This window comes from Salmo salar, unplaced genomic scaffold (genome assembly GCF_905237065.1).
Source record: "Salmo salar unplaced genomic scaffold, Ssal_v3.1, whole genome shotgun sequence".
In the NCBI taxonomy this organism is placed as follows: domain Eukaryota; kingdom Metazoa; phylum Chordata; class Actinopteri; order Salmoniformes; family Salmonidae; genus Salmo; species Salmo salar.
Window position 1 is genome coordinate 370,607 of NW_025550923.1, and position 18,756 is coordinate 389,362.

At 42.6% G+C, this 18,756-nt stretch overlaps 2 protein-coding genes across 2 annotated transcripts; both read left to right on the forward strand.

Annotated features, from left to right (window-relative positions):
- The first annotated feature begins 2,207 nt into the window (after positions 1-2,207).
- LOC106609830 (beta-2-microglobulin) lies at positions 2,208-6,949 on the forward strand. Its single transcript, XM_045714029.1, has 4 exons — positions 2,208-2,480; positions 2,798-3,070; positions 5,385-5,420; positions 6,492-6,949. The coding sequence occupies exons 1-3, from the start codon at positions 2,417-2,419 to the stop codon at positions 5,396-5,398; spliced, it is 351 nt and encodes a 116-aa protein (XP_045569985.1). The 5' UTR covers positions 2,208-2,416; the 3' UTR covers positions 5,399-5,420; positions 6,492-6,949.
- Positions 6,950-13,069: 6,120 nt separating this feature from the next.
- LOC106576676 (beta-2-microglobulin) lies at positions 13,070-18,692 on the forward strand. The gene is made up of 4 exons (XM_045714032.1): positions 13,070-13,358; positions 13,676-13,948; positions 15,959-15,995; positions 17,983-18,692. The coding sequence occupies exons 1-3, from the start codon at positions 13,295-13,297 to the stop codon at positions 15,970-15,972; spliced, it is 351 nt and encodes a 116-aa protein (XP_045569988.1). The 5' UTR covers positions 13,070-13,294; the 3' UTR covers positions 15,973-15,995; positions 17,983-18,692.
- Positions 18,693-18,756: the final 64 nt, after the last annotated feature.

Genomic DNA, 18,756 nt, shown 5'->3' on the forward strand with positions numbered 1-18,756 from the left:
CTCAGAACAGTGCATCTCTCAGGGTTTCTATGCTGCCACCTACTGTGACATCATCTCTCAGAACAGTGCATCTCTCAGGGTTTCTATGCTGCCACCTACTGTGACATCATCTCTCAGAACAGTGCATCTCTCAGGGTTTCTATGCTGCCACCTACTGTGACATCATCTCTCAGAACAGTGCATCTCTCAGGGTTTCTACGCTGCCACCTACTGTGACATCATCTCTCAGAACAGTGCATCTCTCAGGGTTTCTACGCTGCCACCTACTGTGACATCATCTCTCAGAACAGTGCATCTCTCAGGGTTTCTATGCTGCCACCTACTGTGACATCATCTCTCAGAACAGTGCATCTCTCAGGGTTTCTACGCTGCCACCTACTGTGACATCATCTCTCAGAACAGTGCATCTCTCAGGGTTTCTACGCTGCCACCTACTGTGACATCATCTCTCAGAACAGTGCATCTCTCAGGGTTTCTACGCTGCCACCTACTGTGACATCATCTCTCAGAACAGTGCATCTCTCAGGGTTTCTACGCTGCCACCTACTGTGACATCATCTCTAATAATTACAATTTAGCATTAACACTGGAGTGATAGACGTGCAGATGATGATGTGCAAGTAGAGATACTGGGGTGCAAAAGAGCAAGAGGATAAATAATAAATAACAAATAATAATATTTTTGTGACCTTTTACCCCAGCACAAGGTGCACCTGTGCAATTATCATACTGTTTTATCAGCTTCTTGATATGCCACACCTATCAGGTGGATAGATTATCTTGGCAAAGGAGAAATGCTCATCAATAGGGATGTAAACAAATGTGTGTACATCAATTGAGAGCAGTAAGCTTTTGTGCCCATGGATAATTTCTGGGATCTTTTATTTCAACTCATGAAACATGGGACCAACACTACATATTGCTTTTATATTTTTGTTCACCATACTTTATTATGGCTATACTGTACCTAGCCTTTCACCATACTTTATTATGGCTATACTGTACATGACCTACCTAGCCTTTCACCATACTTTATTATGGCTATGCTGTACGTGACCTACCTAGCCTTTCACCATACTTTATTATGACTATACTGTACCTAGCCTTTCACCATACTTTATTATGGCTATACTGTACATGACCTACCTAGCCTTTCACCATACTTTATTATGACTATACTGCCCCTAGCCTTTCACCATACTTTATTATGGCTATACTGTACATGACCTACCTAGCCTTTCACCATACTTTATTATGACTATACTGTACCTAGCCTTTCACCATACTTTATTATGACTATACTGTACATGACCTACCTAGCCTTTCACCATACTTTATTATGGCTATACTGTACATGACCTACCTAGCCTTTCACCATACTTTATTATGACTATACTGTACCTAGCCTTTCACCATACTTTATTATGGCTATACTGTACATGACCTACCTAGCCTTTCACCATACTTTATTATGACTATACTGTACCTAGCCTTTCACCATACTTTATTATGGCTATACTGTACATGACCTACCTAGCCTTTCACCATACTTTATTATGGCTATACTGTACCTAGCCTTTCACCATACTTTATTATGGCTATACTGTACATGACCTACCTAGCCTTTCACCATACTTTATTATGGCTATACTGCCCCTAGCCTTTCACCATACTTTATTATGGCTATACTGTACATGACCTACCTAGCCTTTCACCATACTTTATTATGGCTATACTGTACCTAGCCTTTCACCATACTTTATTATGGCTATACTGTACATGACCTACCTAGCCTTTAACCATACTTTATTATGACTATACTGCCCCTAGCCTTTCACCATACTTTATTATGGCTATACTGTACATGACCTACCTAGCCTTTCACCATACTTTATTATGACTATACTGCCCCTAGCCTTTCACCATACTTTATTATGGCTATACTGTACCTAGCCTTTCACCATACTTTATTATGGCTATACTGCCCCTAGCCTTTCACCATACTTTATTATGGCTATACTGTACGTGGCCTTTCTAGCCTTTATTATGACTATGCTCTACGTGACCTAACTAGCCTTTCACCATATTTTATTATGACTATACTGTACATGACCTTGCCTTTCAACATACTTTATCTCAATGTATTATGTGTGCAACATTGTAACTAATAAAATGAAGACTGCATCAACTTTGTCACTGACTGCATCAGGCTGCCTAAAGAAGCATCAAGAGGAGAAGACTGCATAGCAACTGTGAACTAGGATTTTCAATTGGTGCATAAATCGAAGAGGGTGCGGCTTTACTACATTGAGTAAAATATATATTTTACTTTCAGTTTCATTTCTTCGTTTGCGACTGTTGGTTTGGTCCAGTTTCATATATTTTTCAGCATTGGAAAGACTTGGAAAAATAAATCATGAAAACGGTTTTGTCCGTAGTTGCTTTCTGCGTCGTGTTGGTGACCATAAACGCAAAAGAATGTAAGTAATGTATAAGAATTACTTTGTAATTATGATTAGCCTATATTGATGGGATTGTGTTGTGTACGAACTTAATTTGAAAGGCCTCACCCACGACGTTCCTGAAAACAATTATATATTTCCTTATATCTTAACTTATATCTTAAGTCGACAGCAAATGTGTACTTTATATGGGTTACGCTTCTAAGCAAATGTATATTGAGCAGAGAGATTACTATTTTGTTTTTATAGTGAGAATAAGATAATCAACTTCTGTGATACTGCATATGTGTGTGCGGGCGCCTGCCTGACTGTGCCATTCCCTCCTCCCCCTGTAGCTCCCCCCAAGGTGCAGGTGTACAGCCGTAACCCAGGGGAACATGGGAAGGACAACACCCTGATCTGTCACGTGAGTGGCTTCCACCCCCCTGACATCAGCATCCAGCTCCTGAAGAATGGTGTGGAGATCCCAGACGCCAAGCAGACAGACCTGGCCTTCGAACAGGGATGGCAGTTCCACCTCACCAAGAGTGTTGGATTCACACCAGACAGCGGAGAGGAGTACACCTGCAGAGTCCGCCACCTGAAGAATCTGAAGACCTACACCTGGGGTGAGTTACTAGTATAGTTAGTAGTTAGAGGAGTACACCTGGGGTGAGTTACTAGTATAGTTAGTAGTTAGAGGAGTACACCTGGGGTGAGTTACTAGTATAGTTAGTAGTTAGAGGAGTACACCTGGGGTGAGTTACTAGTATAGTTAGTAGTTAGTAGCAGTTAGTAGTTAGAGGAGTACACCTGGGGTGAGTTACTAGTATAGTTAGTAGTTAGAGGAGTACACCTGGGGTGAGTTACTAGTATAGTTAGTAGTTAGAGGAGTACACCTGGGGTGAGTTACTAGTGTAGTTAGTAGTTAGTAGCAGTTAGTAGTTGGAGTACACCTGTAGAGCCCGCCACCTGAAGAATCTGAAGACCTACACCTGGGGTGAGTTACTAGTATAGTTAGTAGTTAGAGGAGTACACCTGGGGTGAGTTACTAGTATAGTTAGTAGTTAGAGGAGTACACCTGGGGTGAGTTACTAGTATAGTTAGTAGTTAGTAGCAGTTAGTAGTTAGAGGAGTACACCTGGGGTGAGTTACTAGTATAGTTAGTAGTTAGAGGAGTACACCTGGGGTGAGTTACTAGTATAGTTAGTAGTTAGAGGAGTACACCTGGGGTGAGTTACTAGTATAGTTAGTAGTTAGAGGAGTACACCTGGGGTGAGTTACTAGTATAGTTAGTAGTTAGTAGCAGTTAGTAGTTAGAGGAGTACACCTGGGGTGAGTTACTAGTATAGTTAGTAGTTAGAGGAGTACACCTGGGGTGAGTTACTAGTATAGTTAGTAGTTAGAGGAGTACACCTGGGGTGAGTTACTAGTATAGTTAGTAGTTAGTAGCAGTTAGTAGTTAGAGGAGTACACCTGGGGTGAGTTACTAGTATAGTTAGTAGTTAGAGGAGTACACCTGGGGTGAGTTACTAGTATAGTTAGTAGTTAGTAGCAGTTAGTAGTTAGGAGTACACCTGTAGAGCCCGCCACCTGAAGAACCTTGAGATCAAACCCGGTGTGAGTTAGTTCCCCCTCCTAAATGAAATCTGGCTCCTGTGTTTATGTGTGACCATCATCACCTGCAGACAGCCAACTGTTTAGGTGATGAGCAGCTTGACCCTGTCCTTCTATTCTATGGAGCTATTTAGGTGATGAGCAGCTTGACCCTGTCCTTCTATTCTATGGAGCTATTTAGGTGATGAGCAGCTTGACCCTGTCCTTCTATTCTATGGAGCTATTTAGGTGATGAGCAGCTTGACCCTGTCCTTCTATTCTATGGAGCTATTTAGGTGATGAGCAGCTTGACCCTGTCCTTCTATTCTATGGAGCTATTTAGGTGATGAGCAGCTTGACCCTGTCCTTCTATTCTATGGAGCTATTTAGGTGATGAGCAGCTTGACCCTGTCCTTCTATTCTATGGAGCTATTTAGTTGATGAGCAGCTTGACCCTGTCCTTCTATTCTATGGAGCTATTTAGGTGATGAGCAGCTTGACCCTGTCCTTCTATTCTATGGAGCTATTTAGGTGATGAGCAGCTTGACCCTGTCCTTCTATTCTATGGAGCTATTTAGGTGATGAGCAGCTTGACCCTGTCCTTCTATTCTATGGGGCTATTTAGGTGATGAGCAGCTTGACCCTGTCCTTCTATTCTATGGAGCTATTTAGGTGATGAGCAGCTTGACCCTGTCCTTCTATTCTATGGAGCTATTTAGGTGATGAGCAGCTTGACCCTGTCCTTCTATTCTATGGAGCTATTTAGGTGATGAGCAGCTTGACCCTGTCCTTCTATTCTATGGAGCTATTTAGGTGATGAGCAGCTTGACCCTGTCCTTCTATTCTATGGAGCTATTTAGGTGATGAGCAGCTTGACCCTGTCCTTCTATTCTATGGAGCTATTTAGGTGATGAGCAGCTTGACCCTGTCCTTCTATTCTATGGAGCTATTTAGGTGATGAGCAGCTTGACCCTGTCCTTCTATTCTATGGGGCTATTTAGGTGATGAGCAGCTTGACCCTGTCCTTCTATTCTATGGGGCTATTTAGTTGATGAGCAGCTTGACCCTGTCCTTCTATTCTATGGAGCTATTTAGGTGATGAGCAGCTTGACCCTGTCCTTCTATTCTATGGAGCTATTTAGGTGATGAGCAGCTTGACCCTGTCCTTCTATTCTATGGAGCTATTTAGTTGATGAGCAGCTTGACCCTGTCCTTCTTTATGTTTATTTGATTGTCGGGTTAAAATACTAAATCCCATTTTACTGGCATAAACCATGGTAGGATTGTAGTTAGTGGGGAGTCTGAATGTAAAAACAATAACAATGCTTTCTGTGTTTTTGTCTCCAGAGTCAAATATGTAAGGATCTGGAGCAGGACTTAATGGTAGGTATTCAGCCAAATTTATTTATATTTATTTATAATAATAATATATGCCATTTTGCAGATGTTTTTATCCAAAGTGACTTACAGTCATGCGTGAATATACACAACCGTTCAAAAGTTTGGGGTCACTTAGAAATGTCCTTGTTTTTAAAGAAAAGCTATTTTTTGTCCATTAAAATAACATCAAATTGATCAGAAATACAGTGTATACATTGTTAATGTTGTAGCTGGAAACAGCTGACTTAAAAAAAAATTGAATATCTACATAGGCGTACAGAGGTCCATTATCAGCAACCATCACTCCTGTGTTCCAATGGCATGTTGTGTTAGCTAATCCAAGTTTATAATTTTAAAAGGCTAATTGATCATTAGAAAACCCTTTTGCAATTATTTTAGCACAGCTGAAAACTGTTGTTCTGATTAAAGAAGCAATAAAACTGGCCTGTAGACTATTTGAGTATCTGGAGCATCTGCATTTGTGGGTTCGATTACAGGCTCAAAATGTCCAGAAACAAATAACTTTCTTCTGAAACTCGTCAGTCTATTCTTGTTCTGAGAAATGAAGGCTATTCCATGCGAGAAATTGCCAAGAAACTGAAGATCTCGTACAACACTGTGTACTACTCCCTTCACGGAACAGCGCAATCTGGTTCGAACCAGAATAGAAAGAGGAGTGGGAGGCCCCAGTGCACAACTGAGCAAGAGGACAAGTACATTAGAGTGTCTAGTTTGAGGTGCTTCAGGAAGCATGGGGTGAAATCTTTTCAGATTACCTCAACAAATTGACAACTATAATGCCAAAGGTCTGCAAGGCTGTAAAAAGCAAAGTTTGAAGGACACAATTATTATTTCAATTAAAAATCATTATTTAAAACCTTGCCAACGTCTTGACTATATTTCCAATTCATTTTTTCAATTAATTTCATGTCTGTTTTCATGGAAAACAAGGACATTTCGAAGTGACCCCAACTTTTGAACGGTAGTGTTTGTTGAAACTGTATCTAATTAGATTAACTGTAACTAGATTAAATCATAACTAAAACTCATACCTTTACCCATCTTTCTTAACAGGGGGGCGTTCCATCTGTGGCCAGCCCTACACTAGAGCTGAGATGACTGTAATTTCCCCTCTCAACATGGGCTTTCGTTTTCATTTTTGATAACACTTTGTGCCAAGGTGCCAGTTTCAAGGGTTTTGAGTTTTAGAGAATCATTACTAAACACTTAAATGATTAAAGTTGTGTAGGTGACCTCTTCTAGAAAAGCTGCCAGTATTTCTGGCTGAGAATCGCATTCTCTTCTTTAAAAACAATAATTAATGATTGATCAAGTATTTTCATTGTATTTTTTTTAGATGTGTGGGGACTCCTTGTAGTCCTTTAATATCCTTGAAGTTGGTACCATTAAGTGTGAGCACAACATTTTTACATAATTTTAAACACCTATGTTAATGTGGTTTTAGTTACAAGCACAAATTGTCAACAATGTCAAATCTGATATTTGATTAAAAATATATTTAAAAGCCCAAATAATTTGCAGAACATCCGTTGTTGTATTTGCGTGACTTGTAAATATAAATGTCCTTTTTGCTTTGGAGTAATTTTTTTCATCAACACCATGAAATCAAATCTTATGTCTATCCTTCAATGTTTGTGTAAATTACCAGTTATCAACAGTCTAATAAAAGGGGATTTTTTTTTTTAAAGGAATATTGTTGATAATTAAGAACTGTATTTTTATGATGGTTTTCTTTAAAAAGCAGCGTCTGTTTTTCAATCTTTGAGTGATACTGAACCAGGGTCAGTCCCCAGGGGACTGGAGTTGCCTATCCCTGGTCTACAGTGTTGAAAGAATTTTTATTTTAGGAACGCCCATCTATGTATGTCCATACCGTTTGTAAAACACAAATTTAAGAAAAGATGGCCGTTCTGGACAAGACCAAAAGAAAGACGTTAGTGCGTTCTTACTGGGGTGTAGCCTACCATGTCCTGCAATGGAATTTTATGAATGCTCACCGTTTGTAAAACAGTTTGTTGCATTGGATGTATTGGTCCCAATTCCTGTTGACAAATCAATTTGGATACAAACTTGAAACCACTGACCATGACATTTTAAACTACTGGACAGCCGTTGTGAGTAGCCTGGTTTTCCATTTTACTATGACCTGTCCTGTTTTTAGAATATGTTTGTTAACATGTCAGCACATTTTTTATTTTTTGATTGAGCGTGATATAGGTCAGGCTATTTGATCAGAGAAACCTGCATGATGTAAAACGTTTTCGGCTCATTGCATTGTCATACATTTTTATCTCCACTCCAGCCTGTAGGCTACAGAAAAGGCCACATACTCTTTCTACCAGATGCTATATCTGATGGAATGTGGAGCGCCGTAGCACTGCATCTCTCCAACAGCACCCTGGAGAGGCATGCTGGGAATGGACTAGATAAATATTTGGAGTCCCTGCCTTTGACTAAGTGGGCACTTCTTATCACAGGGCGGCATCAGCGCTCACCTAAAAATAAACATATGCCACTGGTTGAGAGAAGTTGTCATTGTTGTTGGTGGTGCGTCTTGGTCAGTTTACCTCAGACAATGTTTACCTCTCATCAATCTGCCGCCATAGACCTCATCCTGCCTAATGAGAGGGCCAGCCTTGCTCTCACCTCATCCTGCCTAATGAGAGGCACTGGTCTCACCTCATCCTGCCTAATGAGAGGCACTGGTCTCACCTCATCCTGCCTAATGAGAGGACCAGCCCTGGTCTCACCTCATCCTGCCTAATGAGAGGACCAGCCCTGGTCTCATCTCATCCTGCCCAATGAGAGAGTCCCTGGTCTCACCTCATCCTGCCTAATGCGAGGACCAACCCTGGTCTCACCTCATCCTGCCTAATGAGAGGACCGGCCCTGATCTCACCTCATCCTGCCTAATGAGAGGACCAGCCCTGGTCTCACCTCATCCTGCCTAATGAGAGGACCGTCCCTGGTCTCACCTCATCCTGCCTAATGAGAGGCCCTGGTCTCACCTCATCCTGCCTAATGAGAGGACCAGCCCTGGTCTCACCTCATCCTGCCTAATGAGAGGACCGTCCCTGGTCTCACCTCATCCTGCCTAATGCGAGGCCCTGGTCTCACCTCATCCTGCCTAATGAGAGGACCGTCCCTGGTCTCACCTCATCCTGCCTAATGAGAGGACCAGCCCTGGTCTCACCTCATCCTGCCCAATGAGAGGACCAGCCCTGGTCTCACCTCATCCTGCCCAATGAGAGGACCAGCCCTGGTCTCACCTCATCCTGCCTAATGAGAGGACCAGCCCTGGTCTCACCTCATCCTGCCTAATGAGAGGACCAGCCCTGGTCTCACCTCATCCTGCCTAATGAGAGGACCAGCCCTGGTCTCACCTCATCCTGCCTAATGAGAGGACCGTCCCTGGTCTCACCTCATCCTGCCCAATGAGAGGACCAGCCCTGGTCTCACCTCATCCTGCCTAATGAGAGGACCAGCCCTGGTCTCACCTCATCCTGCCTAATGAGAGGACCAGCCCTGGTCTCACCTCATCCTGCCTAATGAGAGGACCAGCCCTGGTCTCATCTCATCCTGCCCAATGAGAGGACCAGCCCTGGTCTCACCTCATCCAGCCTAATGAGAGGACCAGCCCTGGTCTCACCTCATCCTGCCCAATGAGAGGACCAGCCCTGGTCTCACCTCATCCTGCCTAATGAGAGGACCGGCCCTGATCTCACCTCATCCTGCCCAATGAGAGGCCCTGGTCTCACCTCATCCTGCCTAATGAGAGGACCAGCCCTGGTCTCACCTCATCCTGCCCAATGAGAGGACCAGCCCTGGTCTCACCTCATCCTGCCTAATGAGAGGACCGTCCCTGGTCTCACCTCATCCTGCCCAATGAGAGGACCGTCCCTGGTCTCACCTCATCCTGCCCAATGAGAGGCCCTGGTCTCACCTCATCCTGCCTAATGAGAGGGCCTTGCACAGAACACTGTTCTGTTGAGTTTTATAAAAAACAAAATTGTAAACTATTGACATGACTTACTTAGTCCTTTTGGTTCTTATGTGGAACTTCGGGCTTCCAGGGAGACAGAGCCACTGCTGCTGCTCTTCTGCCTTTTGGGGAGGGGTTTCTACGACAGGACATTAATTGGCCTCTATTTGACTAAAGATTTTTTAAAGGAATCAAAAATCCTTGTGAACAAAAATGCACATGATTGATATCTCTTGATGAAATATCTCTAAAGATCTCAGTCATTGTCAACGGTCATTTTTTGAGAAGTTATATTTCTACTTTATTATCAATGAGTAAATCAGTAAAATACTTGTAATAAGCTAGTCAAATTGCCAAGGCAGGAAGGCAATGAATGCAGAGCAGTAATCTACAGCAGTGGTCACCAACATTTTTCTGAGCCCAGATCACATTCTTGAGTCAAAACGCAAGCCGATGATCTACCGCTGAGATTTCTTTTATAAACATGACTTAAAAAACATAAGCCTATTGTCGTAGGAATTTTCTATCCTAATGATAATAATTAACAATCAATAAGCTTTGACTAATCCCCAAGGTTTGTAAGACAATGGGTTAATAATAATTAGTCAAAGACTCAGCATCTGCATAAGGTTCGTACAGTTTATTCAGAGAACGTTCTGAAGAACATTACACAAAGAGCTTCATTTTATGCCCCCTCTCGCTTACGCACACACCTACACACAAACAGTAGATATCCTACACACATACATACACACAAACAGTAGGTGAAATGTATCCCTCCCCGGACTTCTCACCACTGTTACTCACTACCCAGCGCTGTCTGTTCCTTTCCCCAGAGATTAGGGGGACCTTGAAGGTTACTCCCGGTTTTCTCCAAAGTCTCTCCAGGTTAGGTCAACCACATGTCTACAGTTCTCTTAGCTAATACACACATTTCTCTCCCTCTCCGGTCTCTACTAGACCTTATGGGACTTACGTTCAGTACTTTAATTATTCATTACACATGCTACATAACTACTAATTACTAATCAGTTACGTTTCAGGTATGGATTCTTTATTAATTTACCTTTATTATATAATTTCCTTATCACCTATGCAACATTAACCAATTAAAAACAGTTGTGTAGCAATGCGGTTTGTGCAGTAGGCTGTAGGCCCAATAAATTATCACTGCATATTGGGCTACGCTTCAATTGCCCTGCCAATGTTGTTCTTCTCAGACCATTTTAGAAATTATATTTCAACATGTCAGCTACAGTATATGTTCACACTGGTAATAGATTATTTGTTATATTGCTTCTTGTGAGGCACAGCTGAGTGAGGATAATAATTAGCGTTTTTTTTTTTTTACTGGACTTGGCCTGGATCTGATGGTCAGTCTGAGGGGAGGGAGAGAGCAGTGGTGAGGCTGCCTGTCACCCGACTCACCGTCCCTCCTATCTCCCACCCTCCACTGAAAAGAAGCCCCAACAGTGTCCAGCTGTGACATCATCTCTCAGAACAGTGCATCTCTCAGGGTTTCTACGCTGCCACCTACTGTGACATCATCTCTCAGAACAGTGCATCTCTCAGGGTTTCTACGCTGCCACCTACTGTGACATCATCTCTCAGAACAGTGCATCTCTCAGGGTTTCTATGCTGCCACCTACTGTGACATCATCTCTCAGAACAGTGCATCTCTCAGGGTTTCTACGCTGCCACCTACTGTGACATCATCTCTCAGAACAGTGCATCTCTCAGGGTTTCTACGCTGCCACCTACTGTGACATCATCTCTCAGAACAGTGCATCTCTCAGGGTTTCTATGCTGCCACCTACTGTGACATCATCTCTCAGAACAGTGCATCTCTCAGGGTTTCTATGCTGCCACCTACTGTGACATCATCTCTCAGAACAGTGCATCTCTCAGGGTTTCTATGCTGCCACCTACTGTGACATCATCTCTCAGAACAGTGCATCTCTCAGGGTTTCTACGCTGCCACCTACTGTGACATCATCTCTCAGAACAGTGCATCTCTCAGGGTTTCTACGCTGCCACCTACTGTGACATCATCTCTCAGAACAGTGCATCTCTCAGGGTTTCTACGCTGCCACCTACAGTGACATCATCTCTCAGAACAGTGCATCTCTCAGGGTTTCTATGCTGCCACCTACTGTGACATCATCTCTCAGAACAGTGCATCTCTCAGGGTTTCTACGCTGCCACCTACTGTGACATCATCTCTAATAATTACAATTTAGCATTAACACTGGAGTGATAGACGTGCAGATGATGATGTGCAAGTAGAGATACTGGGGTGCAAAAGAGCAAGAGGATAAATAATAAATAACAAATAATAATATTTTAGTGACCTTTTACCCCAGCACAAGGTGCACCTGTGCAATTATCATACTGTTTTATCAGCTTCTTGATATGCCACACCTATCAGGTGGATAGATTATCTTGGCAAAGGAGAAATGCTCATCAATAGGGATGTAAACAAATGTGTGTACATCAATTGAGAGCAGTAAGCTTTTTGTGCCCATGGATAATTTCTGGGATCTTTTATTTCAACTCATGAAACATGGGACCAACACTACATATTGCTTTTATATTTTTGTTCACCATACTTTATTATGGCTATGCTGTACGTGGCCTACCTAGCCTTTAACCATACTTTATTATGGCTATGCTGTACGTGACCTACCTAGCCTTTCACCATACTTTATTATGGCTATACTGTACATGACCTACCTAGCCTTTCACCATACTTTATTATGGCTATACTGTATACCTAGCCTTTCACCATACTTTATTATGGCTATACTGCATGACCTACCTAGCCTTTCACCATACTTTATTATGACTATACTGTACATGACCCCTAGCCTTTCACCATACTTTATTATGGCTATACTGTACATGACCTACCTAGCCTTTCACCATACTTTATTATGGCTATACTGTACCTAGCCTTTCACCATACTTTATTATGGCTATACTGTACATGACCTACCTAGCCTTTCACCATACTTTATTATGGCTATACTGTACCTAGCCTTTCACCATACTTTATTATGGCTATACTGTACATGACCTACCTAGCCTTTCACCATACTTTATTATGGCTATACTGTACCTAGCCTTTCACCATACTTTATTATGGCTATACTGTACCTAGCCTTTCACCATACTTTATTATGGCTATACTGTACATGACCTACCTAGCCTTTAACCATACTTTATTATGGCTATACTGCACCTAGCCTTTCACCATACTTTATTATGGCTATACTGTACCTAGCCTTTCACCATACTTTATTATGGCTATACTGTACATGACCTACCTAGCCTTTAACCATACTTTATTATGACTATACTGCCCCTAGCCTTTCACCATACTTTATTATGGCTATACTGTACATGACCTACCTAGCCTTTCACCATACTTTATTATGACTATACTGTACCTAGCCTTTCACCATACTTTATTATGGCTATACTGTACGTGGCCTTTCTAGCCTTTATTATGACTATGCTCTACGTGAACTAGCCTTTCACCATATTTTATTATGACTATACTGTACATGACCTTGCCTTTCAACATACTTTATCTCAATGTATTATGTGTGCAACATTGTAACTAATAAAATGAAGACTGCATCAACTTTGTCACTGACTGCATCAGGCTGCCTAAAGAAGCATCAAGAGGAGAAGACTGCATAGCAACTGTGAACTAGGATTTTCAATTGGTGCATAAATCGAAGAGGGTGCGGCTTTACTACATTGAGTAAAATATATATTTTACTTTCAGTTTCATTTCTTCGTTTGCGACTGTTGGTTTGGTCCAGTTTCATATATTTTTCAGCATTGGAAAGACTTGGAAAAAGAAATCATGAAAACGGTTTTGTCCGTAGTTGCTTTCTGCGTCGTGTTGGTGACCATAAACGCAAAAGAATGTAAGTAATGTATAAGAATTACTTTGTAATTATGATTAGCCTATATTGATGGGATTGTGTTGTGTACGAACTTAATTTGAAAGGCCTCACCCACGACGTTCCTGAAAACAATTATATATTTCCTTATATCTTAACTTATATCTTAAGTCGACAGCAAATGTGTACTTTATATGGGTTACGCTTCTAAGCAAATGTATATTGAGCAGAGAGATTACTATTTTGTTTTTATAGTGAGAATAAGATAATCAACTTCTGTGATACTGCATATGTGTGTGCGGGCGCCTGCCTGACTGTGCCATTCCCTCCTCCCCCTGTAGCTCCCCCCAAGGTGCAGGTGTACAGCCGTAACCCAGGGGAACATGGGAAGGACAACACCCTGATCTGTCACGTGAGTGGCTTCCACCCCCCTGACATCAGCATCCAGCTCCTGAAGAACGGTGTGGAGATCCCAGACGCCAAGCAGACAGACCTGGCCTTCGAACAGGGATGGCAGTTCCACCTCACCAAGAGTGTTGGATTCACACCAGACAGCGGAGAGGAGTACACCTGCAGAGTCCGCCACCTGAAGAATCTGAAGACCTACACCTGGGGTGAGTTACTAGTGTAGTTAGTAGTTAGAGGAGTACACCTGGGGTGAGTTACTAGTATAGTTAGTAGTTAGAGGAGTACACCTGGGGTGAGTTACTAGTGTAGTTAGTAGTTAGAGGAGTACACCTGGGGTGAGTTACTAGTGCAGTTAGTAGTTAGAGGAGTACACCTGGGGTGAGTTACTAGTGTAGTTAGTAGTTAGAGGAGTACACCTGGGGTGAGTTACTAGTGTAGTTAGTAGTTAGAGGAGTACACCTGGGGTGAGTTACTAGTATAGTTAGTAGTTAGAGGAGTACACCTGGGGTGAGTTACTAGTGTAGTTAGTAGTTAGAGGAGTACACCTGGGGTGAGTTACTACTAGTATAGGTAGTAGTTAGAGGAGTACACCTGGGGTGAGTTACTAGTGTAGTTAGTAGTTAGAGGAGTACACCTGGGGTGAGTTACTAGTATAGTTAGTAGTTAGAGGAGTACACCTGGGGTGAGTTACTAGTATAGTTAGTAGTTAGAGGAGTACACCTGGGGTGAGTTACTAGTGTAGTTAGTAGTTAGAGGAGTACACCTGGGGTGAGTTACTAGTATAGTTAGTAGTTAGAGGAGTACACCTGGGGTGAGTTACTAGTATAGTTAGTAGTTAGAGGAGTACACCTGGGGTGAGTTACTAGTATAGTTAGTAGTTAGAGGAGTACACCTGGGGTGAGTTACTAGTGTAGTTAGTAGTTAGAGGAGTACACCTGGGGTGAGTTACTAGTATAGTTAGTAGTTAGAGGAGTACACCTGGGGTGAGTTACTAGTGTAGTTAGTAGTTAGAGGAGTACACCTGGGGTGAGTTACTAGTATAGTTAGTAGTTAGAGGAGTACACCTGGGGTGAGTTACTAGTGTAGTTAGTAGTTAGAGGAGTACACCTGGGGTGAGTTACTAGTATAGATAGTAGTTAGAGGAGTACACCTGGGGTGAGTTACTAGTATAGTTAGTAGTTAGAGGAGTACACCTGGGGTGAGTTACTAGTGTAGTTAGTAGTTAGAGGAGTACACCTGGGGTGAGTTACTAGTGTAGTTAGTAGTTAGAGGAGTACACGTGGGGTGAGTTACTAGTATAGTTAGTAGTTAGAGGAGTACACCTGGGGTGAGTTACTAGTATAGTTAGTAGTTAGAGGAGTACACCTGGGGTGAGTTACTAGTGTAGTTAGTAGTTAGAGGAGTACACGTGGGGTGAGTTACTAGTATAGTTAGTAGTTAGAGGAGTACACGTGGGGTGAGTTACTAGTATAGTTAGTAGTTAGAGGAGTACACCTGGGGTGAGTTACTAGTATAGTTAGTAGTTAGAGGAGTACACCTGGGGTGAGTTATTAGTATAGTTAGTAGTTAGAGGAGTACACCTGGGGTGAGTTACTAGTGTAGTTAGTAGTTAGAGGAGTACACCTGGGGTGAGTTACTAGTGTAGTTAGTAGTTAGAGGAGTACACCTGGGGTGAGTTACTAGTGTAGTTAGTAGTTAGAGGAGTACACCTGGGGTGAGTTACTAGTGTAGTTAGTAGTTAGAGGAGTACACCTGGGGTGAGTTACAAGTATAGTTAGTAGTTAGAGGAGTACACCTGGGGTGAGTTACTGGTGTAGTTAGTAGTTAGAGGAGTACACCTGGGGTGAGTTACTAGTGTAGTTAGTAGTTAGAGGAGTACACCTGGGGTGAGTTACTAGTATAGTTAGTAGTTAGAGGAGTACACCTGGGGTGAGTTACTAGTGTAGTTAGTAGTTAGAGGAGTACACCTGGGGTGAGTTACTAGTGTAGTTAGTAGTTGAAGTACACCTGCAGAGTCCCTCACCTGAGGTGAAAACCCACACGTTGCTAAGTTCTCTTTCAGAATCTGACTTCAGGGTGGTGTGTGTGTGTGTGTGTGTGTGTGTGTGTGTGTGTGTGTGTGTGTGTGTGTGTGTGTGTGTGTGTGTGTGTGAGTTAATCATAATATATATATGCCATTGACTAACAGAAACCAACTTTTCCTATTTCCTCTACAGAACCAGATATGTAAGGCTTCGGTGCTCATCGCTGCAGGTGTGTATGTCTGATCATTTCATTTGTAGAGAAACACTCTATTTAGATGGCAGTTCTTTAGCTTTGGTCACTAACAACTGGTGGTTATTGTTATACTGTGTAGAGAACTGAATAGTGCTGGACAATATGGTAGGGCTGGGCGATATGGTAGGGCTGGACAATATGGTAGGGCTGGACAATATGGTAGGGCTGGGCGATATGGTAGGGCTGGGTGATATGGTAGGGCTGGGCGATATGGTAGGGCTGGGCGATATGGTAGGGGTGGACAATATGGTAGGGCTGGGCAATATGGTAGGGCTGGGCGATATGGTAGGGCTGGGCGATATGGTAGGGCTGGACGATATGGTAGGGCTGGACAATATGGTAGGGCTGGGCGATATGGTAGGGCTGGACAATATGGTAGGGCTGGGAGATATGGTAGGGCTGGGCGATATGGTAGGGCTGGACAATATGGCAGGGCTGGACGATATGGTAGGGCTGGACGATATGGTAGGGCTGGACAATATGGTAGGGCTGGACAATATGGTAGGGCTGGACAATATGGTAGGGCTGGGGGATATGGTAGGGCTGGACAATATGGTAGGGCTGGGAGATATGGTAGGGCTGGACAATATGGTATGGCTGGGCGATATGGTAGGGCTGGACAATATGGTAGGGCTGGGGGATATGGTAGGGCTGGGGGATATGGTAGGGCTGGGCGATATGGTAGGGCTGGACAATATGGTAGGGCTGGGCGATATGGTAGGGCTGGACAATATGGTAGGGCTGGACAATATGGTAGGGCTGGGCGATATGGTAGGGCTGGGCGATATGGTAGGGCTGGGAGATATGGTAGGGCTGGGGGATATGGTAGGGCTGGGCGATATTTAACAATAAATCAAATGATCCATGTTACATTGTTGACAGCACATTGTTTAAAGTTGTGCACTTTAAATGTAGCCTACAGCTCTGAGGACAAAGTAATTGTCTTATCTTCAAGCTAATGTTTCTCTCATGGCCTATCGGGTTGCATTTTACATGAACAGGTGTTTTACTATCATAGCATTTAGCCCTTTGGTCAGCCCTGACAATGGTATGCTGTCTTCCCCACTTCAAATAACGGTTAGCCTACAGCACCAACGGAGGGTCCACAACACTGACACAGGTCAACACAAAACACTCAACACAAAACGTTTTTTTGAAACAGAATCAGTTCTATGACTTCTTTCACTGTTGATGTTAGCCTAGGCTACTGTTAGCCAAACACTGTTGCTGTTAGCCTAGGCTACTGTTAGCCAAACACTGTTGCTGTTAGCCTAGGCTACTGTTAGCCAAACACTGTTAGCCAAACACTGTTGCTGTTAGCCTAGGCTACTGTTAGCCAAACACTGTTGCTGTTAGCCTAGGCTACTGTTAGCCAAACACTGTTGCTGTTAGCCTAGGCTACTGTTAGCCAAACACGGTTGCTGTTAGCCTAGGCTACTGTTAGCCAAACACTGTTGCTGTTAGCCTAGGCTACTGTTAGCCAAACACTGTTGCTGTTAGCCTAGGCTACTGTTAGCCAAACACGGTTGCTGTTAGCCTAGGCTACTGTTAGCCACACTGTTGCTGTTAGCCTAGGCTACTGTTAGCCAAACACTGTTGCTGTTAGCCTAGGCTACTGTTAGCCAAACACTGTTGCTGTTAGCCTAGGCTACTGTTAGCCAAACACTGTTGCTGTTAGCCTAGGCTACTGTTAGCCACACTGTTGCTGTTAGCCTAGGTTACTGCGGAATAGCATGTAATTTAACAAACCTAACATTGAAATACCTTTATAGAAGGTAAAGTAAAAACCCAAACTGGTCCATGCATCAATACCGGTATATAGTCAAATATGGTATATCGCCCAGCCCTAGTACTGCATACTGTGTAATATATAAGCTTTAATGAAGTAAGCATGAACCATTGTGGAAATGAAACGTGGATGAGATGAATGACCTCTTGTTGATGTTGTTGTTGACAACCACAGAATACACCAGCCTCCGAGAATCTCCACTCCAGATGCTGTGGATATTCCTGGGAATCATCTTCACAACACTATCCTATCAAAACTAATCTTCACAACACTATCCTATCAAAACTCATCTCCACAACACTGTCCTGTCAAAACTAATCTTCACAACACTGTCCTGTCAAAACACTGCAGGTGAAATCTGTAATGACTCTCTGCACATTGTGACTTATCATTGACATTGAACTTAAATTGTATTGTATTTGAACAGGGCTTGATTTGTGTGGTATTTGATGTGTGTAAGTAATGAAGCTCGTATCTGTGTGATTGTAAATCTGCACCAGAGGAAAACACCCTAATTGCAGCCAGGCTTGTCATGTCAACCTATACAGTAGAACCTGGGTTATGTAATGTGTCAATCTATACAGTAGGACCTGGGTTATGTAATGTGTCTATACAGTAGGACCTGGGTTATGTAATGTGTCAACCTATACAGTAGGACCTGGGTTATGTAATGTGTCTATACAGTAGGACCTGGGCTATGTGGGCTTATCTCTTAGCTATGATCTGGAAATAAGTACAACTGATCAACAATCAAGATGTGATTGATGAGAAGAAATGTAGAACTTTAATCTGTTTTTAAATAGTGTAGATTATAAAGTGCTTTCTCTTTGGTTTTTAAAATCACATCACCAAAATAAATAAAGTCTGACTTGATTGCCTTTGAACTACCAGTTACTTCCTGTTCTATTCTTGTCTAAAAAAAGCTACATGATATTTGTATGCAGTATA

Bases quoted from the DNA above. Each gene is read 5' to 3' on its own strand.
- LOC106609830 (XM_045714029.1), top strand. From the start codon at position 2,417: ATGAAAACGGTTTTGTCCGTAGTTGCTTTCTGCGTCGTGTTGGTGACC. The intron at 2,481-2,797 runs GTAAGTAATGTA...CTCCCCCTGTAG, and splicing joins GACCATAAACGCAAAAGAAT to CTCCCCCCAAGGTGCAGGTG.
- LOC106576676 (XM_045714032.1), top strand. From the start codon at position 13,295: ATGAAAACGGTTTTGTCCGTAGTTGCTTTCTGCGTCGTGTTGGTGACC. The intron at 13,359-13,675 runs GTAAGTAATGTA...CTCCCCCTGTAG, and splicing joins GACCATAAACGCAAAAGAAT to CTCCCCCCAAGGTGCAGGTG.